The following is a 26,030-nucleotide window of genomic DNA, read 5'->3' as shown; positions in this document are numbered from 1 at the left end:
CCCTGCAAATACTGGAAGGCTGTCCTTTTGGAAGTTATGTCCTCTTCTGACAGAGAGACACATAGCTCCGAAGACATGAATGACTGTCTCCACTTCCAACACTTCACCAAAAACCTTTGTAGGTGCATCTGCGTGTTGGCCATGCTTTGTCCCTACTCCAGCTGCCTTCCTTTCCATTAAAAGCCAACACGCTTAATTCAGAAAACTCACCAGAGACATTCTAACATGAACAACACATACGCCCAACCACACAACGCCTAAGTAACTAGAAACTCATCAATCCAAATAATTAGATCTCTATCATAAAAGACTAATCTGCATCCAGACAAACACAGACGTACCAATGCCTTCTGAACTCATTCATTTCCTCCCCAAGATACCACACGTTCTTTTCTATTTTCTTATAAGCATCACACATACACATGCACTTAAAACAACATGAGTGTGACCAGCACTCAATTCAGACCAAAGACAGTTGACTCAGCTCTGTGTGGATGTGTGTGCACGATGCTCCAGAGCAGATTTTTCATAACACTAAGCCTCCCCCACACGGATACTGTGTAATTTATATAGTGTTCTTTGAAAATGCTGCCCTGAAGCTGATTCACTGGCATACAATTCTACCTAAGGCACATTTCTGGGAGTGGAGCTGGCTCTTTATCAGATGATTCATAAATCAGCCCTGGTCGCAATCCTAAAGAATAGGAGCCACATGGTAAGAGCATTGCAGTGCGAAACAAAAGAAGAAAGGATTAAACTAATGCTGTGTTTCAACTGGTTTTGCATAAACAAATGAAGGATATAAATAGGCTGCTCCTACCAAGTGCTCAACAGGGTGCATATACAAATTACCCAGGAATTACAGGTGTATATGTTAAGACAAAAGTTTGCATAGAATCCTTTGCAACTGTGAAAAGCAACATTTTTCACTGTAAAGAAGCAGCAAGACTTAACATTTAAATACGGGTTTTTGCTTCATAATGCTTAAAGCACATACTCTGCCTCTTTCAAATGGAAGGTAACTACCAGCTATGGGTTATATTACAAGCCTGCACACAGGCTTCTTGAAACATTCACCAGCTGCACTGGAATCACACACACAAAAAGAAGGAAAACACCACAGTCCTCATAAAAATAAATTCATTATCATACAGATAAAGGCAGACAGGCTTGGCTGCACTTGGCTTCCTAAAACTCATTTCTTTCTCATAGTCAAAGCATTTTTCTCAAGTCCGCAGTGATTTAAAGTCTAAAACGCTCTTTACTCTAAAAACTTGAGAAGGCATATTTTTATCAATACCTGTTCCTAAAAATTTAAGTGACTGTCAGATTTTTCATTATTCTTTCAACAAAACTGGTGGCAGAAATCAATGCTAGAATAGCCATGTTCCATTTCTTTTTCTCTCTGCCATAGATTAGCTTGCACAAGATCACCTTACTGAGGACAGTCATATGGATGTACCACCTTTCTCTAAAATGTTAACATTTTCCCACTTTACCTTTCCATTTCTGTTACTCAGAAGAAATATATTCTGTGCCATTCTATCTAAACAGACCTTTTCTCTAGAAATGTTGTCTATTTTTCTACCACAGTCAATAAGGTAATGCTCACAGAAAAGCCACATTTTAAATTGCTTGAGCATAACAGTAACAAATTAATTCTGATATTCAGAGCACAGGTTTTCTTTCTATTAAGAACACTTACCTGAAATACCCCAAAAGCAATCAAACTTTGCTAATTTACTCATTTATTTGCATTATTTGCTAACAGCTCCAACTGCAATGTAACTTTGATGCAATACTGCAGTATTCATTGGAGAAGGGCTTGTGCTGTCTCCCACAAAAATCAAAGGCAGGGACAAATGTACCTTGCCCTTGCCGTTATTTAGAAGTCTTGAAGGAGGAATGAGTGCCATGGGACACACAGGCAGCATTTCAGGAGGCTGTAAGACCATCCTGCAGTCCACTGCCACTGTGCAAAGGTAGAAGTGCCTACCTGCTGGGCCAGTTCACACCCATCAAGTCCTTTTGTAATTCGACTTCCCAGAGGAAAGCTGTGCACCTTATCATTGGGTTAGTGGCTGAATGAGATCAGTCAGGGTCCAGAAGGACAGCATGGAGAGCATCTTACACAATAGACAGCAGCAACAGGCCAGGAAGAAGGGAGAGCAAAACAGCACTCCAGAATTGCTCAGTCCTTGACATCAGGAGGAGAGATGCTCTCAGCAGGTAAGAGCTGTTTTGTCAAGGCCTGTGTAACATTCCTTCCCACTAACAGTGCTGCCTCCCTAACGATGCTACAACTGCCCAGGCTGTCTTGTGGCACTTCTGCACCTCACACAGCAACTATACAGCATCTCCCCATCTCTTACAGCTATCTAAGAACTCATGTCACTGAACTACAAGTGGTATGGATTTATGACAGCCATTTAACAAAGATGAGTTAAGAGATACTAAATGACTCTACAGTTTCCAAGTATTTTATGATCAGACCTTTTTACACATCTTTGCCTCAGGAAATGAACGAAACCCACATGTAATTTAAAGCTTCAAATACTTGAATTCAACACCAGTACTGTGTCTTTGCTTTAAGCCACTATCTTCCTGGTGTACGGCAGTAGCATACCCGTTTTATTGTCTGGGCACTAAGGAAGAGAGTCCAGGTGACATGCCCAAAGGCTGGAGAGCAGCTACAAGCCAACCAAATCCTGACCTGAAGTTATTTTCTCATCCACAAGCCACTAATATTATTCTTTTTTTTTTTTACTTTAATTAGGAAGCTAGTAGTATAAAAATCTATATTTTTATATATATAATTATATATATAATTTTTTATAGATAACTAAAATTATATATATAAATATATATATATGAGAATATAGTATAAATATTCCAGTAGGTGTATTACTGAAAAATAATTGGTATCAATATACTAAAGGCAAAGTCACACTGCATTGAAATTATGGAAGATTTAGTAACAGTAAGATTAACAGTAAGAACAGCTGCTATTGGGCTGTTCTTGACACTAAACCCTTGATCCTTTTTTGACCAGTAGTAAGAGGTGCCGACTGCTCTCAGCATCCACCGGATTGCCAACCATGGATACCACAATCTTTGCATGTCCTAAGCACTGATGAAGAAGAAAGAACTCCTCACACTGGTCTGTCATGACCTAATGAGGACTCAGTAGGCAACAGGAACAACTCCACTGGAAACTACCCACCACCTTCTCACCAAGGGGCTCTGAGGAGGACTTGAGGGTATTGGTTGACAAAAGCTCCCCATGACCCAGCCATGTGAAACCCTCCATGTCCAGCAGTGTAAGCAGCAGGTTAAGGGAGGGGATTCTCCCCTGCTGCTGCACTCTGGGGAGACCCCCCGCAGTCCTTGTCCAGCTCTGGGGCAACAGCACAAGATGGATGTGGAGTTGTTGGAGCAAGTCCAGAGGAGGCCATGGAGATGATGCGAGGGCTGGAGCAGCTCTGCTCTGGAGACAGGCTGAAAGAGCTGGGCTTATTCAGCCTGGAGAAGAGAAGGCTCCTTAAGGGGAGACCTTAGAGCAGCTTCACTCCCTAAAGGGGCTACAAGAAAGCTGGAGATGGGCTTTGGACAAGGGCCTGTAGGGACAGGACAAGGGGAATGGCTTTAACCTGACAGAGGAGAGATTGAGATGAGCTCTTAGGCACAAGTTCTTCCCTGTGACGGTGTTGAGGCGATGGCACAGGGTGCCCAGAGAAGCTGTGGCTGCCCCATCCCTGGCAGTGTTCAAGGCCAGGTTGGACACGTGGGCTTGGAGCAACGTGCTCTAGTGGAAGGTGTCCCTGCCCATGGCAGGGGGTTGGGACTGGATGATCTTAAGGTCCTTTCCAACCCAAACCACTCTATGATTCTCTGATTGTATGAAGAAAGCTCACCCCTGCCACTGAACAGTACTGAAGAGCACAGCTAACTCAAGACAGCTAACCTTTGAGCCTGTATCTTCACAAATCCTAACACTCTCCTCCTTAGTTGAGCTTTCCTAAGAAACTAATGCAACAAAATAGTTAAATTCTTGTAGGACCCTGCAGCCATAGACTGGCGGAATTAGAGAGACTGTGGCATGGTCTGTTATGGAAGAAGAACATAGAAAAGGGAGAACATATGAGGGGGTTAATTGAGAATAAGCTTTTGACAAACAACAGATGAAAAACTGGTATGAAGTTGTCGTGGTTTGAGCCCAGCCGGTAACTCAGAACCACACAGCCGCTCGCTCACTCCCCCCCCCCCCCCCTTCTTCCTCCCCCCGCTCCCGGAGGGATGGGGAGGAGAATGGGAAGAATGCAACTCCCACGGGTTGAGATAAGAGCAGTCCCGCAACTAAGGTATAACACAAAACCACTACTGCTACCACCAACGATAATAACGATTAGTGAAATAACAAGGGGAGAGGATACAATTGCTCACCACCCGCCGACCGATACCCAGCCCGACCCGAGCAGTGATCTGGGCCTTCCGGGTAACTCCCCCCGGTTTATATACTGGGCATGACGTGCTGTGGTATGGAATACCCCTTTGGCTAGTTTGGGTCAGGTGTCCTGTCTCTGCTTCCTCCCCGCTTCCCCTCCTCCCTGGCAAAGCATGAGACTGAGAAAGTCCTTGGTTGGAATAAACATTACTTAGCAACAACTGAAAACATCGGTGTTATCAGCGTTGTTCCCAGGCTGAAAGTTAAAAAACACAGCACTGCACCAGCTACTAAGCAGGAGAAAAATGACTGCTATAGCTGAACCCAGGACAGTATCCACCCCTTATTCCATACCATTCACGTCATGCTCAGATCCCACATCTCTCAGCACACCATCACCCCTGTCCCATATATACACATATATATACACCCACACCCACACACAGAGAAAGATATCGTTCCCTAGTCCATGGACCAATCCCTGTAAAATTGCTGAACTCATCCAGTCCATGATGTCAAGTTCCATCTCTTGTAATAGTCTTTCAGGGCAGGAGGGACGGTACATAGTGTTGGGTTGTTGCCTGCTGATGATACCGCCAAACTCATCTGGTCACTGCTGAGCTCGTCTGGTTTCCTCAAAATTCATTCTTTGTTGAGGTGATGATCGGAGGGAAGTCAGGGTCAATGGCTGGTGACCTGAAGATATCTAGCTGGTGGGCTATAAAAGTGTTATAGAGCAGGCAACAGCGTACAATTGAGTTCATTGGCTGTTTTCCCCCAAAATCAAATCCCCTTGAGGTACACATCGGACTTCCCCATCTTCCCGCATTACCCACCAAGTATATCCAGGTCCCTGAGCAAAAGCAACCCCACGAGTGGGTTTGCCTTTACCTGAAGCAGGAATAACCCAGACTGTCTTCTCCAACAAATTCTTTATGTGCACCACAGGAACTTTATCCCCCTCTACAGTACGTAAAAGTTCTGATTGGGCTGGGCCAGCCCTGTTGGCAGATCCCCTACTGTTGACCAACCAGGTGGCTTTTGGTAAATGTGTATCCCAGTGTTTGAAAGTCCCACCACCCATTGCTCTCAGTGTAGTTTTTAACAGTCCATTGTACCGTTCGATTTTCCCAGAGGCTGGTGCATGGTAGGGGATGTGGTATACCCACTCAATGCCATGCTCTTTGGCCCAAGTGTCTATGAGGTTGTTCCGGAAATGAGTCCCATTGTCTGACTCAATTCTCTCTGGGGTGCCGTGTCGCCACAAGACTTGTTTCTCAAGGCCCAGGATAGTGTTCCGGGCAGTGGCATGGGACACAGCGTATGTTTCCAGCCAGCCGGTGGTTGCTTCCACCATGGTAAGCACATAGCGCTTGCCCTGGCGGGTTGGTGGGAGTGTGATATAGTCAATCTGCCAGGCCTCCCCATATTTGTACTTCAGCCATCGTCCTCCATACCAGAGAGGCTTTAACCGCTTGGCTTGCTTAATTGCAGCACATGTTTCACATTCGTGAATAACCTGGGCAATAGTGTCCATCGTTAAGTCCACCCCTCGATCACGAGCCCATCTATATGTTGCATCTCTGCCTTGATGGTCTGAGGTGTCATGGGCCCACCGGGCTAAAAATAATTCACCCTTATGTTGCCAATCCAAGTCCATCTGAGCCACTTTAATCTTAGCAGCTTTATCCACTTGCTGGTTATTCTGGTGTTCCTCAGTGGCCCGACTCTTGGGTACATGAGCATCTACGTGGCGTACCTTCACCACCAGGTTCTGCACCCGAGCAGCGATATCTTGCCACAATGCAGCAGCCCAGATGGGTTTACTTCTGCGTTGCCAGTTGCTCTGCTTCCATTGCTGCAACCACCCCCACAGGGCATTTGCCACCATCCATGAGTCAGTATAGAGATAAAGTACTGGCCATTTTTCTCGTTCAGCAATGTCCAAGGCCAGCTGGATGGCTTTCACCTCTGCAAATTGACTCGATTCACCCTCTCCCTCAGCAGTTTCTGCAACTTGTCGCAGGGGACTCCACACAGCTGCCTTCCATCTCCGATGCTTTCCCACAATACGGCAGGACCCATCAGTAAACAAGGCATATTGCTTTTCACTCTCTGACAGTTCATTATATGGTGGGGCCTCTTCAGCACGCGTCACCTCCTCTTCTGGTGACATCCCAAAATCTTTGCCCTCTGGCCAGTCCATGATGACTTCTAGAATTCCTGGAAGACTGGGATTTCCTATTCGAGCTCGTTGTGTAATTAGTGCGGCCCACTTACTCCATGTAGCATCAGTTGCATGATGTGTAGAGGAGACCCTGCCTTTGAACATCCAGCCCAGCACAGGCAACCGGGGTGCCAGGAGGAGCTGCGCTTCAGTTCCAATCACTTCTGAGGCAGCTCGAACCCCTTCATAGGCTGCCAGTATCTCTTTTTCAGTGGGAGTGTAGCTGGCCTCGGATCCTTTATATCCCCGACTCCAAAAGCCAAGGGGTCGACCTCGAGTCTCCCCTGGAGCTTTCTGCCAGAGGCTCCAGGTAGGACCATTCTCCCCAGCTGCGGTATAGAGCACATTTTTCACATCTGGCCCGGCCCGGACTGGTCCAAGGGCTACTGCATGAACTATTTCTCGTTTAATTTGTTCAAAGGCTTGTTGTTGCTCAGGGCCCCATTTGAAATCATTCTTCTTCCGGGTCACGTGGTAGAGAGGGCTTACAATCAGACTGTAATTTGGGATGTGCATTCTCCAGAACCCCACAACACCTAAGAAAGCTTGTGTTTCTTTCTTGTTAGTTGGTGGAGACATTGCTGTTATCTTGTTGATCACGTCTGTGGGGATCTGGCGGCGTCCATCTTGCCATTTTATTCCCAAAAATTGAATCTCCTGTGCAGGTCCCTTGACCTTATTCCGTTTTATGGCAAAACCGGCCTTCAGCAGGATTTGGATTATATTCCTCCCTTTCTCAAAAACTTCTTCCGCTGTATCACCCCACACGATGATGTCATCAATATATTGCAGGTGTTCTGGAGCTTGCCCCTGTTCCAGTGCAGTCTGGATCAATCCATGGCAGATGGCAGGGCTGTGTTTCCACCCCTGGGGCAGTCGGTTCCAAGTGTACTGGACGCCCCTCCAAGTGAAAGCAAACTGTGGCCTGCATTCTGCTGCCAAAGGGATTGAGAAAAATGCATTGGCAATGTCAATTGTGGCATACCACTTGGCTGCCTTTGACTCCAGTTCATACTGAAGTTCTAACATGTCCGGTACAGCAGCACTCAATGGTGGTGTGACTTCGTTCAGGCCACGATAGTCTACTGTTAATCTCCACTCTCCATTAGACTTTTGCACTGGCCATATGGGGCTATTAAAGGGTGAGCGGGTCCTGCTGATCACTCCTTGGCTCTCCAGTCTGCGGATCAGCTTATGGATGGGAATCAAGGAGTCTCGGTTGGTGCGATATTGCCGCCGGTGCACTGTTGTGGTCGCAATTGGCACTTGTTGTTCTTCGACCTTCAGCAACCCCACAACAGAAGGATCCTCTGAGAGACCGGGTAAGGTGGACAGCTGCTTAATTTCCTCTGTCTCCAAGGCAGCGATACCAAAAGCCCATCTATACCCTTTTGGGTCTTTGAAATACCCTCTCCTGAGATAGTCTATGCCAAGGATGCATGGAGCCCCTGGACCAGTTACAATGGGGTGCTTTTGCCACTTCCTCCCAGTCAGGCTGATTTCAGCTTCCAGCATAGTTAACGCTTGGGATCCTCCTGTCACTCCAGAAATAGAAATGGGTTTCACCCCTTGATACCTTGATGGCATCAGAGTACACTGTGCACCGGTATCTACTAGAGCCTTATACTTCTGTGGGACTGATGTGCCAGGCCATCTGATCCACACAGTCCAGTAAACCCGATTATCCCTCTCCTCCACCTGGCTGGAGGCAGGGCCCCTCTAATAGTGATCACAAAATTCTCCACTTCTGTCTTGTAGAAAGGGATTAGTATTCCTTATCACAGGGGCTGGGGTAAAATCAGCTCTTTCGCTCCATCTGGGAAACTGCTCGCCAGAGACTGGAGCAGCAGCTTTTCTGGGAGGATCATCCTTGACCATTGTTCTCCTCTTCAGTTCATGCACCCGTTGCTCCAGAGCTGAAGTAGGTTTTCCATCCCACTTTCTCATGTCTTCTCCGTGATCTCGCAGGTAAAACCATAGGGTGGCCCGTGGCGTGTACCTCGTATATTTTCTTTCTCGAGCAGTAGGGCGCCTTCTGTTGATAGCTGAGACATGGGTTGGTACGCGTGGAGAGCTGGATAGATCGGATAAATCGTCTCTCAATTGTTTGAACTCCTGGGACAGTTTTTCCACAGCTGAAATGATGGAAGGGGTGAGATTGTCTTCGAACTCTCGGAGTTGACGAATCAGGAAATCCACCGTTGGTGATACTCCGTCATTCCAGGTCATTGATGCCAATGTGTGGGCATATGATGATGGCGCACTCCGTGTAAGTTTCCGCCACATGGGTCGTGTACATTCGACTTCATCTGGGTCTACGGATGTGTTCCTGGAATCCGGCCTACGATAGATCATCTCTATAATGGCTGATTCCCTCAGGGACTGGATGCCTTTCTCTATCGTGGTCCAGTTGGCTGAGCGATTCGTAATATCGTCTTTGTAGGGAAACCTTTCCTTCACAGCTGCCAGGAGCCGCCTCCAAAGACTGAGGGCTCGCTTCTCTCTTGCAATCGCTTTGTCAATTCCTCCTTCCTTAGCAAGTGATCCCAGCTGCTTGGCTTCCCTACCTTCTAGTTCGTGACCGTCGGCCCCATTGTCCCAGCACCGGAGCAACCAGGTGACAATGTGCTCCCCTGGAAGACGGGTGAAATCTTTTCGCATATTCCGTAGTTCGGTTGAGGTCCGGGGTCGAGAAGTGACCTCTTCTTCTTCTTCCTCTTCCTCTGACCCACGTAGTAGTAACTCTTGTTCAGGTGCTGTTGCATATAGTAATGGCACTGGGTCTTCATCTTTCTTCGCTTCACGGGTTGCTCTTTGTGCCTTTCGTTTGCTTTTGCTTACAGGGGCAACAGACATTGTCACAAACTGGACATTTGGTTTAGCTGCAGTGTTTGTCACTGTGGTTGGAGTGGCTGCAGTGTCTGCCACTAGGATTGGAGTGGTTGCAATGTCTATTGCTGGGGTTGGTGCAGCTGTTGTGCTTGGGAGTTGAGTAACACCAACAGCTGCATTATCTGTTGCTGTCGGGGTTTGAGTAGCTACTGTGCTTGTCACTGGGGTTGGTGTAGCTGTGGTGCTTGGAGTAGCTATATTGTCTGTTGCTGTCGGGGTTTGAGTAGCTACTGTGCTTGTCACTGGGGTTGGTGTGGCTGTGGTGCTTGGAGTAGCCACATTGTCTGTTGCTGTCGGGGTTTGAGTAGCTGTTGTGCTTGTCACTGGGGTTGGTGTAACTGCTGTATTTGAAGTTGGAGTAGTTGCGTTGTCTGTTGTGGTCAGGGTTTGAGTAGCTGTTGTGCTTGTCACTGGGGTTGATGTAGCTGCTGTACTTGGAGTAGCTGTGTTGACTGTTGTGGTCAGGGTCTGAGTAGCTGCTGTGCTTGTAGTTGGCATAGCTGCGTTGTCTGTTGCTTTGCCATCAGATCCAGAGACATTTTTTTTCCCTTTGAAGGTGCTGGATAGTGTTGAGCAGGGCTCTGTGGGCATAGGCCAAGCCCCAGCACGTTGCCAAAATTTGTCCCTCTCTGGTATAACCAGGACGACAGCACACCTCGTTTAAGTGTTTTACTAGTTTTTCCGGATGTTGCACTTGTTCAGTGGTGAAGTTCCAAAGCACTGGAGGGGCCCACTGGCCTAGGTACTTGCCCATACTATCCCACACACCCTGCCACTCATAACTGTCCAGCCTCAGGGAAAATCTCCCGGTGGTCCTCCTATATCGTCGTCTAACCCTAGACCAGATTCGAACCTGATACTGCTGAATTTTTGACATTAAACGAAATAGGATGTTCCTACGACGGGATGGCCGTGGGTAAAACACACTCCGTATGTTTGCCAACATGCTGATCCCCAGCACAATCAGCAGGCAGGTTTCAAGGGTACTCAAAGGCCATCTAAAACCTTCAGAACTCTCAATTGCTGTTGCAAATAGGCTGGTGGGGAACGGGGGGTGAAAGAGAATGCTTCCTTCGTAAGTTTACCCCCCGAGGAGAAAAAAAAAGATATGCAATTGCTAAAATATTTCATTATATACCTCCCAATGTATAGTGGTGATGGCCACGCTGGAAGCACAAACCAGACCAGTTTCATGATCAATGAGTCTATTGTATTACAAGTCATTACCATGAAGTACAGTGAAACAAGAACCTTAGCCCAGGCCCCCCAGCCGATAAACGCTAAAACAGCAAATAGTGGCTGTAAGTAAGGTACAACATGCTGAAACTCTGAGATCAAGCGCAACACGTCTGAGAGCCAAATAATCACCATTGTGACGAGTAGTAACAATGAATGCTTATCACAAATATGATTAAACACACTCTGGTCAGATCTGTCGTTATCTCAACCTTTCGAGCCCCACGTTGGGCGCCAAAAAGAACTGTCGTGGTTTGAGCCCAGCCGGTAACTCAGAACCACACAGCCGCTCGCTCACTCCCCCCCCCCCCCTTCTTCCTCCCCCCGCTCCCGGAGGGATGGGGAGGAGAATGGGAAGAATGCAACTCCCACGGGTTGAGATAAGAGCAGTCCCGCAACTAAGGTATAACACAAAACCACTACTGCTACCACCAACGATAATAACGATTAGTGAAATAACAAGGGGAGAGGATACAATTGCTCACCACCCGCCGACCGATACCCAGCCCGACCCGAGCAGTGATCTGGGCCTTCCGGGTAACTCCCCCCGGTTTATATACTGGGCATGACGTGCTGTGGTATGGAATACCCCTTTGGCTAGTTTGGGTCAGGTGTCCTGTCTCTGCTTCCTCCCCGCTTCCCCTCCTCCCTGGCAAAGCATGAGACTGAGAAAGTCCTTGGTTGGAATAAACATTACTTAGCAACAACTGAAAACATCGGTGTTATCAGCGTTGTTCCCAGGCTGAAAGTTAAAAAACACAGCCCTGCACCAGCTACTAAGCAGGAGAAAAATGACTGCTATAGCTGAACCCAGGACAGAAGTAAACACAGGTTGACTCTACAAAAGAACAAAAGCTACTTAGGTATTTCAAAAAACAGAGCAGACTGAGTCAAAAGCCAGTTACATGTGTTATGAATAATGCCTCTAACATGGGTTTTACTATCAGGTACTTCCTACAGTACCTACTCCCAGTTGGCAGAGGTGCAGAAATTTGACCTCTACTTTGAGAGAAATAGACAGACCAGGAAACAGACATTTCTCTCTCACAAAATACAGAAAACTTTGCATATATTTGCCTACAGAAATTAAATAATACCATGTAAGAGGACACCAAGTTACCAGCTACAAAAAGAGCTAAAAGAAAATTAAAAGGTAGTTTTCATCAGTACCATGCAAGTACTGACAGGAGGGGAAAAAAAAAAAAAAAAACAAAAAAAAAAAAAAAAACCCAACAAAAACAAAAACCAACACCAAAAAAAACCCCAAAAAACTTTCTTACCCTTAAATAAAAGGGTAAGATAGAAGGAAAAGCATCAAATCTGGAGTATTAATTCAACCCCATCCTGTTCATTCCACACAGTTTTATTACTACTGTGACTTGACAAGTTCCATACAAATAGTGAAATCCACTACAGGTGTTAAAAAGTAGAAAAACCATTTTGGTCTTTTAGGACAAAAAAGGGAAATCTATTGTCTGTAGTCAAACCAACATCATATTGAGGTGAGGTCTATAACTTTATAGGCCTTCAATCTCTGGCAAGATACTTGCTAAATTTCCCTAGCTTAGTTTTATGGTATTCAACAGTGTCTGGATTTTCTTTATACACAATGAGCAGATCCAAAGTCTGTGAACTTACTTTAAGATGACTTATTACTATCAGTAGCTGGAACCACAGAAAATTAAACTTCACTTTAAAAGCTTTCTAAAAACAACATTCAAATAAATATGCTTGGGGGTTTTTATAAAAGCTCCTCACAGATTCTGAGTAGTGCTGATCAAAAGGGATTACCAGCTCAGAAGCAGCCATAGCTATTGACAACTCAGACTGTATTTATCAGTAAGTCAGCTCCTGGACACTGCTACCACAAACCCATTCTTGTCCCACAGTGACAATTTCATTTACAAAAGACATCGTAATAAGCATGATGAGGCCTCAGGGTATGAGCACTTCATTCTACTTACTTTATCAGGTGACAGCCTCTAAACCCCCCTTACCTTACACTGCATTTCCAACCACAAGCACATGAAATTAGTAGAGATCTTTCTGACCTGCTCTTCACCAACCTTTTTCCCTAAAACTTTTCCTTTGCTAGATAACTTAGAACTCTCTAGCAAGAGTTGGCATTCCCAGAGACCTAAAACTGGGAGATAGAGCTGAGGAGTCAGGAGATTACCAGCTGGTGAGAAAGCTACAATACAAGAGAACAGCACTGTCTTAACCGTACTGGGCTACCAGGTTAAATTGCTTCTTCTTACTTCAGGAAGTGCGACAATACTATTGGAGCATAAAGTGCTAACCTCAAACTGGTATCATGGAAATGTAATAGTCTCAAGGAAAAACAAATTACTGAAATGGCAATAACTGCATCATCACAGAGACAACTGGTATTCCAAAGCCTGGCTTTTAGTTATTCCCAGTTCTGCTACTGTGAGTCACTTTGTCTCTAACCATTTTGGATGAATGCAAGTGAAATCTGCCTTCTCTAAAATAATACCAAGCACCATGAAATAAGACATTACAGCAGAAACACAGCAAGAACAACACATCCGATCATGGTCTGGCTCTTCCTGCTCATTTCCAGGAAATTTTGAAGCATCAGAGCAGAAAAATACTGTGCAGGACACTGGAGAAATCTCACTACAATGTCAAACCTGCGACCCACATATACTGAAACAAACATGCCAGCTTGAAAAAGTCTGAAATACTTGCATTTAATTAAAAAGTGACCACCTGTTCTGCTTATGATTAAAAAGCTGTCAGATTGAGTCCTAACAGCTTTTAAGCTGTCTTCCTGGAGACTAAATATCACAAGGTGCTACATGGCAGAAGCCTGTACGTTATTCTGCTACTTTAATCAATTTCTAAGCATTCAAGAGACAGACTATGTGGTTAAACTGCTACAAAACTCTAAATACCTTCTTAAATAAGAAGGGACATCAGGTTGGATCATTCCAAACCTAAAGCTGACTCACCACATGACCATGGGCATGTTACTTGACCTCCCTATGCATTCAGTAATGCATCTGGAACAGTGTAATGGCAACACCTCAGTGACTGAGCAGCATCTCATTTTCAGTCCTGAATGAGTAATCAGTGTGTGCCTAAACTCCAGAAAGTCAGTCATATCCATGGAGAAATTGCTATACTGTACAGGCTCTACTCACACTGACCAGACACGTGAAGAGGGAACACTAACAAATGGGAATCGGCCATCACAAAGTTTAAATTCTAACCCTTAGCAGTAACACTGAGGAAGTGACAGGGTATCAGTCACTCCAGCCTACCTCAGACATGTACTCTGTTATGAGAAAGCATCTGCAGAGGCTAATATTTACACTGTATGCGCATTTTCATTTACAATCTCTTTCCTCCAGTTTTCTTCTCGCTCAGAATTGACATTTGTAGATGCTGCATTTCAGGCCTCAAGTCACAGGCTCAGCACTGCATTATGCATTAAAAACCTGGAACAAAGATGCAACAGAAAGACAACACGGATCACCACGAAAACAGTGCTAAGTTCCCTGCAATAATATTTGCTGCCACAGATTCTGGTGTCATAACAGTTCAGCTGATCCCAAGTTACAGAGCTAAAGTTCAAGGCACAAGCGTTGGTTCTCTCCGGAACTTCATGTACTGGAAAATGAAAACAAAAGTGGTTTCTTTGTGAACCTCAGGTTATCTTGACGTGCACTGTATGTATCACACAGCTTTAACCCAGAGCTCTCTCCCAGCACTATGCCCGTCCCCCTCTCCTGCTCCTTCATTTTTAGTTCCCCATTTCTACCAGTAACATTCAAGCTAGCAAAGACTTTCAAGTTTTAGTACTTATTTTCCAGAGCACTTGTTCCAAGGAGTTAAATGCTTGCAACTATGGTATTTAAATCTTTCACTCTGATCTAGTAAATGTGTTATTAAATCTGCTGCTCAGTTTCTGTCAATGTTTACAGTTTTCTAAGTTATTTAGTCAACTGCAGATAAAAACACAGAAGCTGAGATTGACCATAGACCTAATTCTGTCAAAAACTACCATCAACACACTAACTTTAAAATGTTACAGAAAATTAAAGCCAGGTTGCTTGAACTTATTTAGTCATTTGAAAAGTTTCCAAAGCTTTAACTGGTGGCGGTGTTCTGGTCAGAGGGTAACGAGGCAGATGTGCATGCTTGGCCTGCAGACGCTTTCGCAGTGTGGTACGCAGAGACTCCCCTCTCATTAACAGATGTTTAAGTGAGATGTTGATATACATGTGGGTCATAGATGGCACATACATCCTTGGTGGAGCAGGGAGCTGATGTGCAATGGGGTGAACAAGATCAAGGCAAGGCAAAGAAGCCAGCGCTTTAAAGGTAAACACACAGCAGGCAGATGTGTGGTCAGGACAACCAAGGCAATTACTCCTTGTTGCTCTGACCAAGTTACACCAACTTATCTCCCTAATGCTCAGTGTTCAAAGCCCCTCATCGCTCTCCATATTTACTTTTTGTTCATCCAATCTTACCTCATTAATCCCCCCTCCTCTACGCTGTCACTGCCAGCGTGATCTGCCCATTTGTCAAACGCACACAAACATCCTTCTCACCTCTCTTATCAGCCAGAGCATGTATGACTAGTCCACATCCATCGTTCTCAAATGATTTGTGGTCAGCCTCAGGTTCTTTCCCTCTTCCCCTCCCTCCACAGCACCCAGCTTAATGTATCCACTCATTTCCCAACTTGTTTGTGCACTTCAATTTAAAGCAGCAGCCCTCATGCGCTTATTGAGCGCACGCATAGGTGGCCAAGCTGTAAAGCAATGCACATTTGAGTGTGTAAGACCACAGTCCTTTCCTCTTCCTGATTTCTCAGGAATTTCTCATCGCACCTCTTCACGATGCCAACTAGCAATTAGGCTGAAGAGCAAACAGAAATAGTCGACACGTTATAATTAAAAATTGAAGTGTTATTAAAAATGAGTCAGAATTGTTATCCTCATACTTGAGCATAAATACCAGCTGCCCAGACTCACGTACTACCTTCCATCACCCACACTGTTCCTCTTCCTAATCCCCTAGACAAAACACCAGTGTTACTGGTGTACCAGAATCACAGAAAGCAGTATTTTATTAGCATTAATAGCCACATAACCACCCCCTTTGGAGCTTCTTTTGCCAGCACGAGACTGCTCCAGATAACTAGATGTGAGAAATACTCAGAAAATGATGCTTAAGGTAGATTGCTGTTGGATAGCTGAGTTCATCTCACTGCTTTTGTATCATGCATGTATATGGGGAGGGATGTTTGAGCTTAGCAAACACCTGACAAGCTGTTGTCCTGCTTGTCACAAACCTGCTCCCTCTGCAAAGGCAGTGCTTCCCTCCTTCTGGGCAACTGGGGAATCTGCCCTGTTGTGCCTGCCTGACTTTCAGCTCCTCTATCACAGAAACAGCAATTAAAGGTGTTAACTAGGGCAAGAGAACCACAAGATGAAGACCTTAAAAAAGCACCATACCCAGTTTCCACCTCAAGGTCAAACATCGAGTTTTTTAATAGCAACTTTAAGAAAAGCTTTTTACATTCACCATTTGTTTGCTGTTCTAAGGGCAGAGCTATTACAGGTTGTACCTGAAATTTCACCTTGAAAACCGTAAATAAGCTAGCACTTGCATATAATGAAACTATTATTTGGTTTTACATTTGACAAATACCAGATAAGACTTAAAACCAAATAAAATCTTGGGGAGGAGGAGTGGGCTTAAGAGGAATTTTACATTTTTAAAGAGATGATCAAAGGTTCAAAGATTCACTACTCATTCATTATAAAAGCTAAAATCATTTGCCTGTGAAAAAACAAACATCCACTACCAAACAGGACTGACTTATCCTGCAGCATCTCTACACACATATTTTTTCAGCCTTTGAAATGCTGCTAGGTACTTTGTGCTGGTTTAAAGTGTGTGACTATTATAACGTAGACTTTGTTTAAGTTATTGCAGTTACGGCTTCATGAAAGCAGCTACAAAGTTTAATACAAGTAGCCTGGTTCCACTATTTACAAACTAAGACATAAATACAATTAGATGCTACTTAACAAAGGTGGAAGCTCTCCCTACCAGCTACACAGCGTAAACCTAAATAAAACCCACCCAGAAGTCTTTCAAAAAGCGGCCTTTTGAGTAGGTGTCCAATAACCCCAATGCAAAGAAAGTTACAGTACTTGAATTGGGGAAATGGTTAAAATATTACAAGTCTGCTTAGGCTGCCTTTTTCCTTTTTACAAAGAACAAGTAGCACAATTAAATTTTATATTCTCCCTGGACAGCTGTGTGGCTCAAAGCCACATTTGCAACCCATTAGATGTTAGGAGCTCAAGGGAACCTCAGGCTTGACAGGCAAGGAGCAACTTGAACTTTTCTTCCATGTGAAATATATATTCTCACATCATCCAAGGTAAACAAAGAAGCAGAAAGACTCGAGAAGCATAAACTGGAGCAGTTACACGCCTCATTTTTCAGCAGGGGTTTTTCTCCAAACAGCTAATATGACTCCAAAGATGATCCCACAGTGCATCACACAAGTCCTCTAATCACAGAATCATAGAATCAGCTGGGTTGGAAAAGACCTTTCAGCTCGTTCCCCAGCACTGCCAAGGCCACCACTAACCCATGTCACTGAGGGCCTCATCTACAGGTATGTGAACGCTTCCAGGGACGGTGACTCCACCACTGCCCTGGGCAGCCTGTTCCCAAACAAGCAATAAGGTCCCGCCTGAGCCTTCTTTTCTCCAGACTAAACCCCCCCAAGTCCCTCAGCCGTTCCTCATCACACTTGTGCTCCAAGCCCTACACCAGCTCCGTTGCCCTTCTCTGGACCCCTCCAACACCCCAATGTCTCTCTTGTAATGTGGGATCCAGGAGTGGAGAATCTCTCTTGTAGCGAGGGAACTCAGTGTGCCCAGAAGTTGCTCCCAGGAGCTAGAGCACGGCTCTCACCGCTGCCTGGGTCCAAAGCGGCAGCTCGGCGGGGCCCCAGCGCCCCGGCCCGCGACGGAGGTCACCCCTTACCGGCGCGTGAAGCCACCCGCCGGACACCCCGCGCTGCCGGCGCCCGTGGCTCGGCGGGGGCAGGGCCGCCGTCTCGCCGGCTCCCGCCACCGCCGGCTCCGGGGCTGGGAAGCGGATGGAGAGAGGCCGGTAGCCGCCTCCCGCCCGCGAGGCAGCGCGAATAACGGCAGGGGCCCAGCTCGGCCTCTTCGGAGCGCGCAGCGGACAAGCCCCGTCCGCGCCGGTCGCACTCACCTGTAGGACGCGGGGCCCCGCTGCCGGCCCCGCTGCCGTCCCCGCCGGGCCGCAGCAGCCGGGGCATGGGCGGCCGGGACGAGCCGGGTATGAGCCGCGCCGCCGAGCCCCGCCACTGCCGCCTCAGAGAATGTCACCGAGGCCGCGGGTCCGCGTGCGGCGTCACTTCCTCCCGCCGCGGGAGCACCGAGCGCCGCGTAGAGCGGCCGCCGCCCCACAGCGCCACCCCGCGGCGCCCTGAGGGGAAGCCGGAGGTACCGGACCGTGCCCGGCACCGCCGAAGCGCACTGAGGGGCCGGGGCCGGGGCCGGGGCCGGGTGAGGAGCGCGACGGAGGCAGGGGAAGGAGAGAGGAGGGATGGTCGGCTACCGGCTAGTGGCACACCGCGTTATCAGGTGCCATAGAACGCGCTGGAAGGGACGTTAAAGCTCATGCATTTCCAACCCCTGCCACGGGGCGTGGAAGTGCTCTACTGCTCTACTTCCACTAGAGCAGGTTGCTCCAAGCCCCTGTGTCCAACCTGGCCTTGAACACTGTCGGGGATGTGGCAGCCACAGCTTCTCTGGGCACCTTGTGCCAGCGCCTCAGCACCTTCATAGGGAAGAACTTGTGCCTAAGAGCTCATCTCAGTCTCCCCTCTGGCAGGTTAAAGCCATTCCCCTTGTCCTGTCCCTACAGGCCCTTGTCCAAAGCTTTTCTCCAGATTTCTTGTAGCGCTTTAGGCACTGGGAGCTGCCCTAAGGTTCACAGTGTGAGCAAACCAACCTCGGCGGCTGGCTTCAACTCACCAGAGGAAAAGAGCAGAGGAGGAAGCAGAAGGAAACAAGGAAACAACAAGAAAGAAATGTCTTCCCCAACGCAGGGGACTGGCAATGGGGAGGGCTGAGCTCAGGTGAGCTGCAGGCAAAGGCACCGGAGCCCAGCACCACAAACATCTCTCAGCATCCCTGGGCCAACACGGATTCCCCTGTGACGCTGATCCCCAAGATCACAGACCTGGAGGCTGGGTGGGAAGCGTGGTGTGCAGTTACAGTGCCATTACAATGCATACATGAAACGCCCTTATGGTGTTTCTTACTCGAAATATCTAGCTCTGTAGCTGCGAGGCATGTGTGCTGCACAACTGCATGGTGTGGGTAGTGCTCTGCAATCGGAAATGTGGCAGCAATTGTGAAATCATGGAATGCTCAGGTTGGAAAAGACCTTTAAGATCACCCAGTCCAACTGTTAACGCAGCACTGCCAAGGCCACCACTAGCCCATGTCACTAAGTACCACATCTATGTCCATGAAGCACCTTCAGGGATGGTGAATCCACCACTGCCCTGGGCAGTCTGTCCCAGTGCTTGACAACCCTTTCAGGGAAGAAATTGTTCCTAATATCCACTCTAAACCTCACCTGGTACAGCTTGAGCACATTTCCTCTTGTTCTATCACTCAGTACATGAGAGAGGAGATCGACCCCCACCTCACAACCTCCTTTCAGGTAGCAGAATCATTGCAGTATCGTCCCTAAATCCTGTCCAGGGCCTAGAAAAGTCTGGGAAATTCACGTGTTAAACATGCATTGTAGAGCAGAGGAACCTCTGCTGGATCCCACAGTTATAGGGTTGATGATACAGAAACATGTATTTGCACATCTACCCCACCACCATCCAAATCATGTACAGGGGCTTGGGAAATAGAGATCACACACTACCTCCAAAGAATGTGTCACAGCAAGAATTATTAAGATTAAGAGATTCAGGTAGAAGTAGAGTTACATATCCAGGGATTCAGGATTCTTTCTTAAAACAGTAGTTTGCAAGGTAAATTTGTCACCAAACATGTAAAATAACTTCCTCTGCAGGAGTACCATCCTCATTGGTGCATCTAGGATCGATGATGTCAGCTTAAGAGGGAATGAGCAGGGTGCTAACCAAGTCCATGCTTAAAAAAAGCTAAAACCTGCCCTGTGTGGGGAGAGCCTGCTCTGACTTCCCGTGTGGCTCCAGCCATGCCCTGCCACCAACTAAAATCATGGAACCAGGGCCTGGTTTGGGTTGGAAGGGAGCTTAAAGCTCATGCAGTTCCAATCCCTGCCATGGGCAGGGACACCTTCTACTAGAGCATGTTGCTCCAAGCCCCGTCCAGCCTGGCCTTGAACACTGCCAGGGATGGGGCAGCCACAGCATCTCTGAGCACCCTGTGCCAGCGCCTCACCACCCTCACAGGGAAGAACAACTGCCTAACATCTCATCTCAATCTCCCCTCTGTCAGCTTAAAGCCATCAATCAACCTCCACAACCTGCCTGGCTACTTCTGGGGGAAAGAAAAATATCCCAAAATCTCTGGGTTTGGAGTCACAACACCTGAAAGACACCCAGAGGACAACAAGCTGTCACACAGGCGTTAGGACACAGCAGCGAGGAACAGGCAATGCAGTTTTGGACAGCGTACAGGAAAGCAGAACGACACAGGCGAGGGCGGTGAGCATCTGCCTTGCATTTGCAACAGAGTGATAAATGGAAAGGAGCTCCAAGAGCCTCGGCTGAAGAAACGAGAAGGCTGGAGGCAATAGAAAGGAAAGAGATTCTGACTGTCATAGGTACAGCAGAATTAGGAAACTAAGCGGGGAGGCATTAGTGATCTGTAAATATTTGAGTGAAGTAAGTGGGATGAGGACTGGTGATACCTTAATAAGTTTAATGGGGTGGAATTAAGAAAGGGCATGTTTAAGCTGGCAATCAGGGTGGAAGGCTTTTGAACGGAGAATCATAGGCTGAAAAACTGCCTCCCTAAGGGAAGTGGTGAAAGCTTTATTGCCTGAGATTTTATATGCCAGATTAGGAGAGACACCAGGGGACTCATTCTGAATTTTCAGGGAGATGGGCTGAAAGGTTAGGAAGGGAGGACAAAAGGCAGGCGGTGGTGCTGGCTCCAGAAATTTAGGGAGGACAGCCCAGTGCCATTTGTAGGCTGCTTTGGCTCTGGTTTATCATTCTCTGACCACATCTGCCAAGAGTGAAATGATTTCAGCCCTAGTTACCTCCTTGAAGAAGCAATAAGAACTCCTCCAGCTGAGAAGGGGGAGTCTCGGTGGGATATCTCTAGAGAGGATCACCGGGAAAGGGAGCAGCAGGGGCTTCTTCAGGCCTGAGCTTCCAGGGGTTGGTCAGCACCACCGCTGCCACCACCTTCCTCCGCGGCTTCCCCAAAGACAATGGGAGGAAATTAACTCAGAGCAGAGGCAGGAGTGACCCAGAGCCGTGCTGTGGTGTCAAAGTAAAAGCTGTCTGAGAAGGCGCTTTGGCTCTGATGGCTTCCAGGCTGCTTCCCTCTCTGGCTCTTGGCAGGGGAAACAGAGATCCTCCATCCCTCTCCCATCTCTTCCCCAGCCGCACATCGAAAATTTCCCTCCAGCTCCAGAATGGGAGAACGACTTTTCATGAGCCCATCCCCATGCATCCGACGGTGGCAGCGGTAGTCACATTACTGAGCATCCTCTGCCAGAGGAATATATAGAACCTTCACCTTCTGAGTAACATTTAAACAACGCCCGTTTTCCAACGGGCCATGGGCTGCCAAGCATCTGAAATCACAAATGGGCTGCCAAAACCCAGCCAAGCCATCACCCAGGCTCCTCCACAGTGGGGACCATGAGGAAGGGCACCAAGGGGTTCACCCATCCCAGAGCCACAGCCCACATGTCTGCTGGGGAAGGCAGAGACAAAAAACCTTTCCTTACTGCTGGGTTTCACCAGTCAGTATTGCCTAATCAATGCTGCGCTGCTTAACTAGCGTGAAAGGCATATTTAGCAAGCGGCTAGAGGAAACGTATATTAGATTAGGTGGTGGCTTTGGAGTTGGTTGGGGGCTTTTTACCGGTGATTACGTGGCTCAGGAAGAATGGTGCAATGCTGAATGACTTCAAGGCAGATAGAGGCAGCGCTGTATCTCCCATGTAGGTGGTACCCAGCAAAGAGGGAAGGAACCGCAAGTTTTACTTTAAACTTATTGGTAAAGCCTCTGCTTACTCACTCATGGTGTTTTTTGTTTTCAGAAGAAATGTTTCTGAATTGGAGAAGCAGAAATCCTCCCAGCCTGATACCAGTGTTTTAATGAAGGATAAAACGAAAAACGTTTCTAAAGTCTCTTGAAGTTACTTACAGCAAACGCAAACTCACAGCGAAGGATCCCCTGCAGCATGCAAGGCTAGGATTACTGTTGTTTCACTGCTGACCCTGTAGTTTAGAAACTCAAAGAATAGGTCAGAAAAGACCTATTCAGTACTAGATGGAACTAAAACAAATCTGAAGTACACTTAAAATTCGACACATCACATTTTTTACTGATAAGTACCCAAACAGAATTGAGTATCGAAAGAGTATTTGGATTGTGTTAGTGGAGAAGGTACAAAATGCAACTTACTTTTAAAATCTTGAAACTATTTTAATACTTTCTTAAATTGTATTTAATTACAAAGTCCCATATTAATATTCTGTACCTACTAAAGGATTGATAGGAATGAAAAAATAAATTGAATGCTTTCAGTCAAAGAACGATTGAAAAGCAATCGCAATGAAATGTATGCAACAAATAACAGTATTTCTATAGTACTAGCCAAACATGTAGCCAGAAAGAGATCCCATCTGCATCGAATCACAGAATAATTTGGGTTGGAAGGGACCTTCAAAGTCCATCTGGTCCAACCCCACTGCAATGAGCAGGGACATCTCGTACTAGATCAGGCTGCTCAGAACTACATCCATCTATTGATTCAATGCATTTTGAGTGAATAGATTCATATATCAGCTCAGTAGCCTTCAACTTGCTTAAGGTATTTTGCATTTTTCTAGCATTTAAGGTTAATTACTCTGGGGTTAGTACCTACATGTTTTCTTTTAAATAAACACCCATCACTTAGCTAGTATGTGGATGAATCTTAATTTCTCTAAAGCTGTTGCTATTTTGCACATTGTGCTGGTAAGAACATTATGTCACTGTGTGCTAAAACGTATACAAGTTTACACTCAAGGTTAACCAGTTTTTCATGTCTAGTGCATAATTTTAATTCCATTTTTTTCCTTTTCAGGTGGAATTTGGATCCCCACCTTTTCCTGGAGGTGGATTTGAGCACATGGTGGTAAAGCACGCACACCTTTTGTGCTTTGTTGGTAAAACTGATGGTCTGCAGCTCCAGCCCCAACACTCGGGAGCCCCACACAAAGCTCACAGTGAGCACAACTGCTCTCGGGCTGCAGGTGTTAATAGATGGGTGTTTCCAATAGTCAGGCTGTGAGCTGAGAGCGGAGCAGCTGATGTAACCCGAAATGAGGCCCCTCCAGGCACTCACTCGTGTGTCATTCTCAGCAGGGTGATTATTTCATGATATACAGCAGCCGAGGGGCCCAACTGGCAGCCTCCTTCTGTAAGCTCTGCTGTGACCTCTGTGGGAACACTCAACAGCTGACAGGGCAGAGGGTGAAGCCCAAAATCAGTGCCTCAGCAGAGCACTCAGGCTAGCGTGCTCCTGCAAGGCATTCCTGGCATCCCATCCCCATGCTGGACAACACTGACAGTGAGGAAGGATGCCTCTGTTGGCCCTGCAGGGCACTCAGCCCATGCAAACCCTACCTGAAGAACTGAGCAGCCTCACTGGCAGCCTACTGGCAGCACAAATCTTCCTTGATTCTCCCCATTTCCATCAAAAGCTGCGCTTTTGACCCAACAACTGGCCACAGATTTATGCTGCATGTGCTGCAGATGGCTCAGCTGTGCCACACAGCTTGAGCACAGCTGCTGGGTGGTTTGTTTTTTTGGGGTTTATTCCTTGCCTTTCCAGTGCTAGGAAGCAACACGTGGTGATGTTTGGAGAGCTCTCGAGTGAGCCTGGCCCTGCCGCTGTCTGTATTTGTACTCTTTGCTGATGAATGGGACACACAGCAGTTGTGGTGCAGCTGCCCTGCGGGTGCAGGGGGAGAACACCCCCCAGGTTTCACAACCGGTGTGGTATTATGTGATGAAGTGGTGCTAAAGGAGAGCCACAGCGCTGGGAAAGCCTCCCAAGCCTCAAGTTACAGCTACACACGTGTGATAAAAAGCCTTCGTCTGATGTTAGCTGAGTAAGCCTGAGATTCTCATTGAAAAGCAGGGCTGAAAGCATCCTCAAGCCCTCATCTAATCCATCTCTGTATCCTAAAGCATGATCCTTGCATTGTAAACACTTCAGCAGTGCATTTCTGATCTGCTTTTAAGAGCCTCCAGTACTTAAGATTCCTTGATTGTCAGGCCATGACCTCTGCTGCTTTACAATGGCTGCCTTGTTAAACCATTCTCTGACACAACCCAGCTATGCTCTGATGCCTTTCAAGGCTTCTTTTCCCTTCCACAACAGAAAGGTCAGATTATGCTGTTGCTTTTTACAGATTCAAACACTACTCCACTGCCAGTGTTTTTTTTGGTAAGCAGTAGCTGTACCTGTAATCACCCCTACACTACTACTCCTGCGCTAAATTTTGTGTTGGTCACCTCTGAGGTAAATTCCCCTTAGCCAGCTTAGCCCATGTGTACAAAAGATGGCTTGTCCACTTGCTTTTGCCATCTTGGTAGGCTGAGAGAGCTGGGCTAGTTCAGCCTGGAGAAGAGAAGGCTCCTAAAGGGGAGACCTTAGAGCAGCTCCACTCCCTAAAGGGGCTACAAGAAACCTGGAGATGGGCTTTGGACAAGGGCCTGTAGGGACAGGACAAGGGGAATGGCTTTAACCTGCCAGAGGAGAGATTGAGATGAGCTCTTAGGCAGAAGCTCTTCCCTGTGAGGGTGCTGAGGTGCTGACACAGGGTGCCCAGAGAAGCTGTGGCTGCCCCATCCCTGGCAGTGTTCAAGGCCAGGTTGGACACAGGGGCTTGGAGCAACGTGCTTTAGTGGAAGGTGTCCCTGCCCATGGCAGGGGTTGGAACTGGATGAGCTTTAAGCTCCCTTCCAACGCAAACCAGTCTGTGGTTCTGATTCTATGATCTTGATTTCTAGCTGAGAAAGAATTGAAGATAAATAGCCATGAAACTAAGGCAGCTAACCCTTCCCTAACATACTCATTTGAAAACCTGAAACTAAACACCATTGCCCCCTCTGACATACGGAAGATGAGGCTGAAGCTTCACATGTGCAGTGGCTCTCTGAACATCCTTCCATTTGTCCCCTTCACAGTGAAAGAAATGAGGTAAAGGAGGCTGTGGTGCTACACCAGTGTCATTCTGAGGTTGTAACTTCTTAGAAATCAGAGCTACACCCCAAGCATAATCAGAGACAGATCTCATGATCCTGTTGCTTCAAGGGAGGATGTTAAGCTATAGAAAAAATCTCTCCTCCTGCAGATCAGCAGAATCAATGTCTGCAGTGAAGTAACAGCTCCTGGGGACAGGCACACCATGCTCTATCATTACCATCATCTTTCACAACTCTGATTGCAAACAGCTGTAGCTACAAATTGTCACTGAGAGCACCACTGCTGTTAGTCTGGACACTGCGCAGTACAAATGGGCCGTATTCCATGCCACCACTATTTCTAAATTTTGATTTTTAACCCATCCACAGAAGATCTTCAGATTTTTTGCTTTAGGACAATTAAGTTTTAAAAGCTGGGGTGTTTGAGGCTGGTGGCGACATGGAAGTAGAAGGGTGGCTCTGGGCGCCCTTTTGGAAGATAACATTTGAGATAGAACTGGAAAGGACAATCCAGCTTCCCTGTGATCACATCCCACAGTGGTTCTGCAAAAATATTCAGGTATTTTCAGTTCTAAAAAGGTCTTGCTATAGACCCCTGGTTTATTTTTTAAGCTACCGCTTCACTATTCATAAAGCTATTTATCTACTTCCATTTGCTTGGCTCCATTTGTAACATCAGGAGAAACAAGTAGTAGTCAGCAGTAGACTGGTATCTCTCAAAGCCTTGAACATAGGCAAACCTTACAGGTTA

At 46.8% G+C, this 26,030-nt stretch overlaps 1 protein-coding gene across 5 annotated transcripts in view; it reads right to left on the bottom strand.

Annotated features, from left to right (window-relative positions):
• The window catches only part of CZH18orf25 (chromosome Z C18orf25 homolog), a 61,557-nt gene extending 43,318 nt beyond the window's left edge, over positions 1-18,239 (bottom strand). For 3 of the 5 annotated variants that reach the window (XR_003989082.1, XM_030469783.1, XM_030469784.1), the window contains exon 1: positions 14,087-14,560. Coding sequence is in view for 2 of the 5 variants with exons in the window: in XM_030469783.1 (XP_030325643.1) it covers positions 14,087-14,095 (9 nt within the window). In the remaining 3 variants the exon portion in view is untranslated. Of the gene's footprint in view, positions 1-14,086; positions 14,561-18,077 lie in introns of those variants that run through there. The other 2 variants (XM_030469785.1, XM_030469786.1) reach the window with 2 other exon arrangements.
• Between the last annotated feature and the right edge of the window lie 7,791 nt (positions 18,240-26,030).

This window comes from Strigops habroptila, chromosome Z (assembly GCF_004027225.2).
Source record: "Strigops habroptila isolate Jane chromosome Z, bStrHab1.2.pri, whole genome shotgun sequence".
NCBI classification, from domain to species: Eukaryota; Metazoa; Chordata; class Aves; order Psittaciformes; family Psittacidae; genus Strigops; species Strigops habroptila.
The sequence above is the reverse complement of the archived record's forward strand: the minus strand, read 5'-3'. Positions and strand labels throughout refer to the sequence as shown.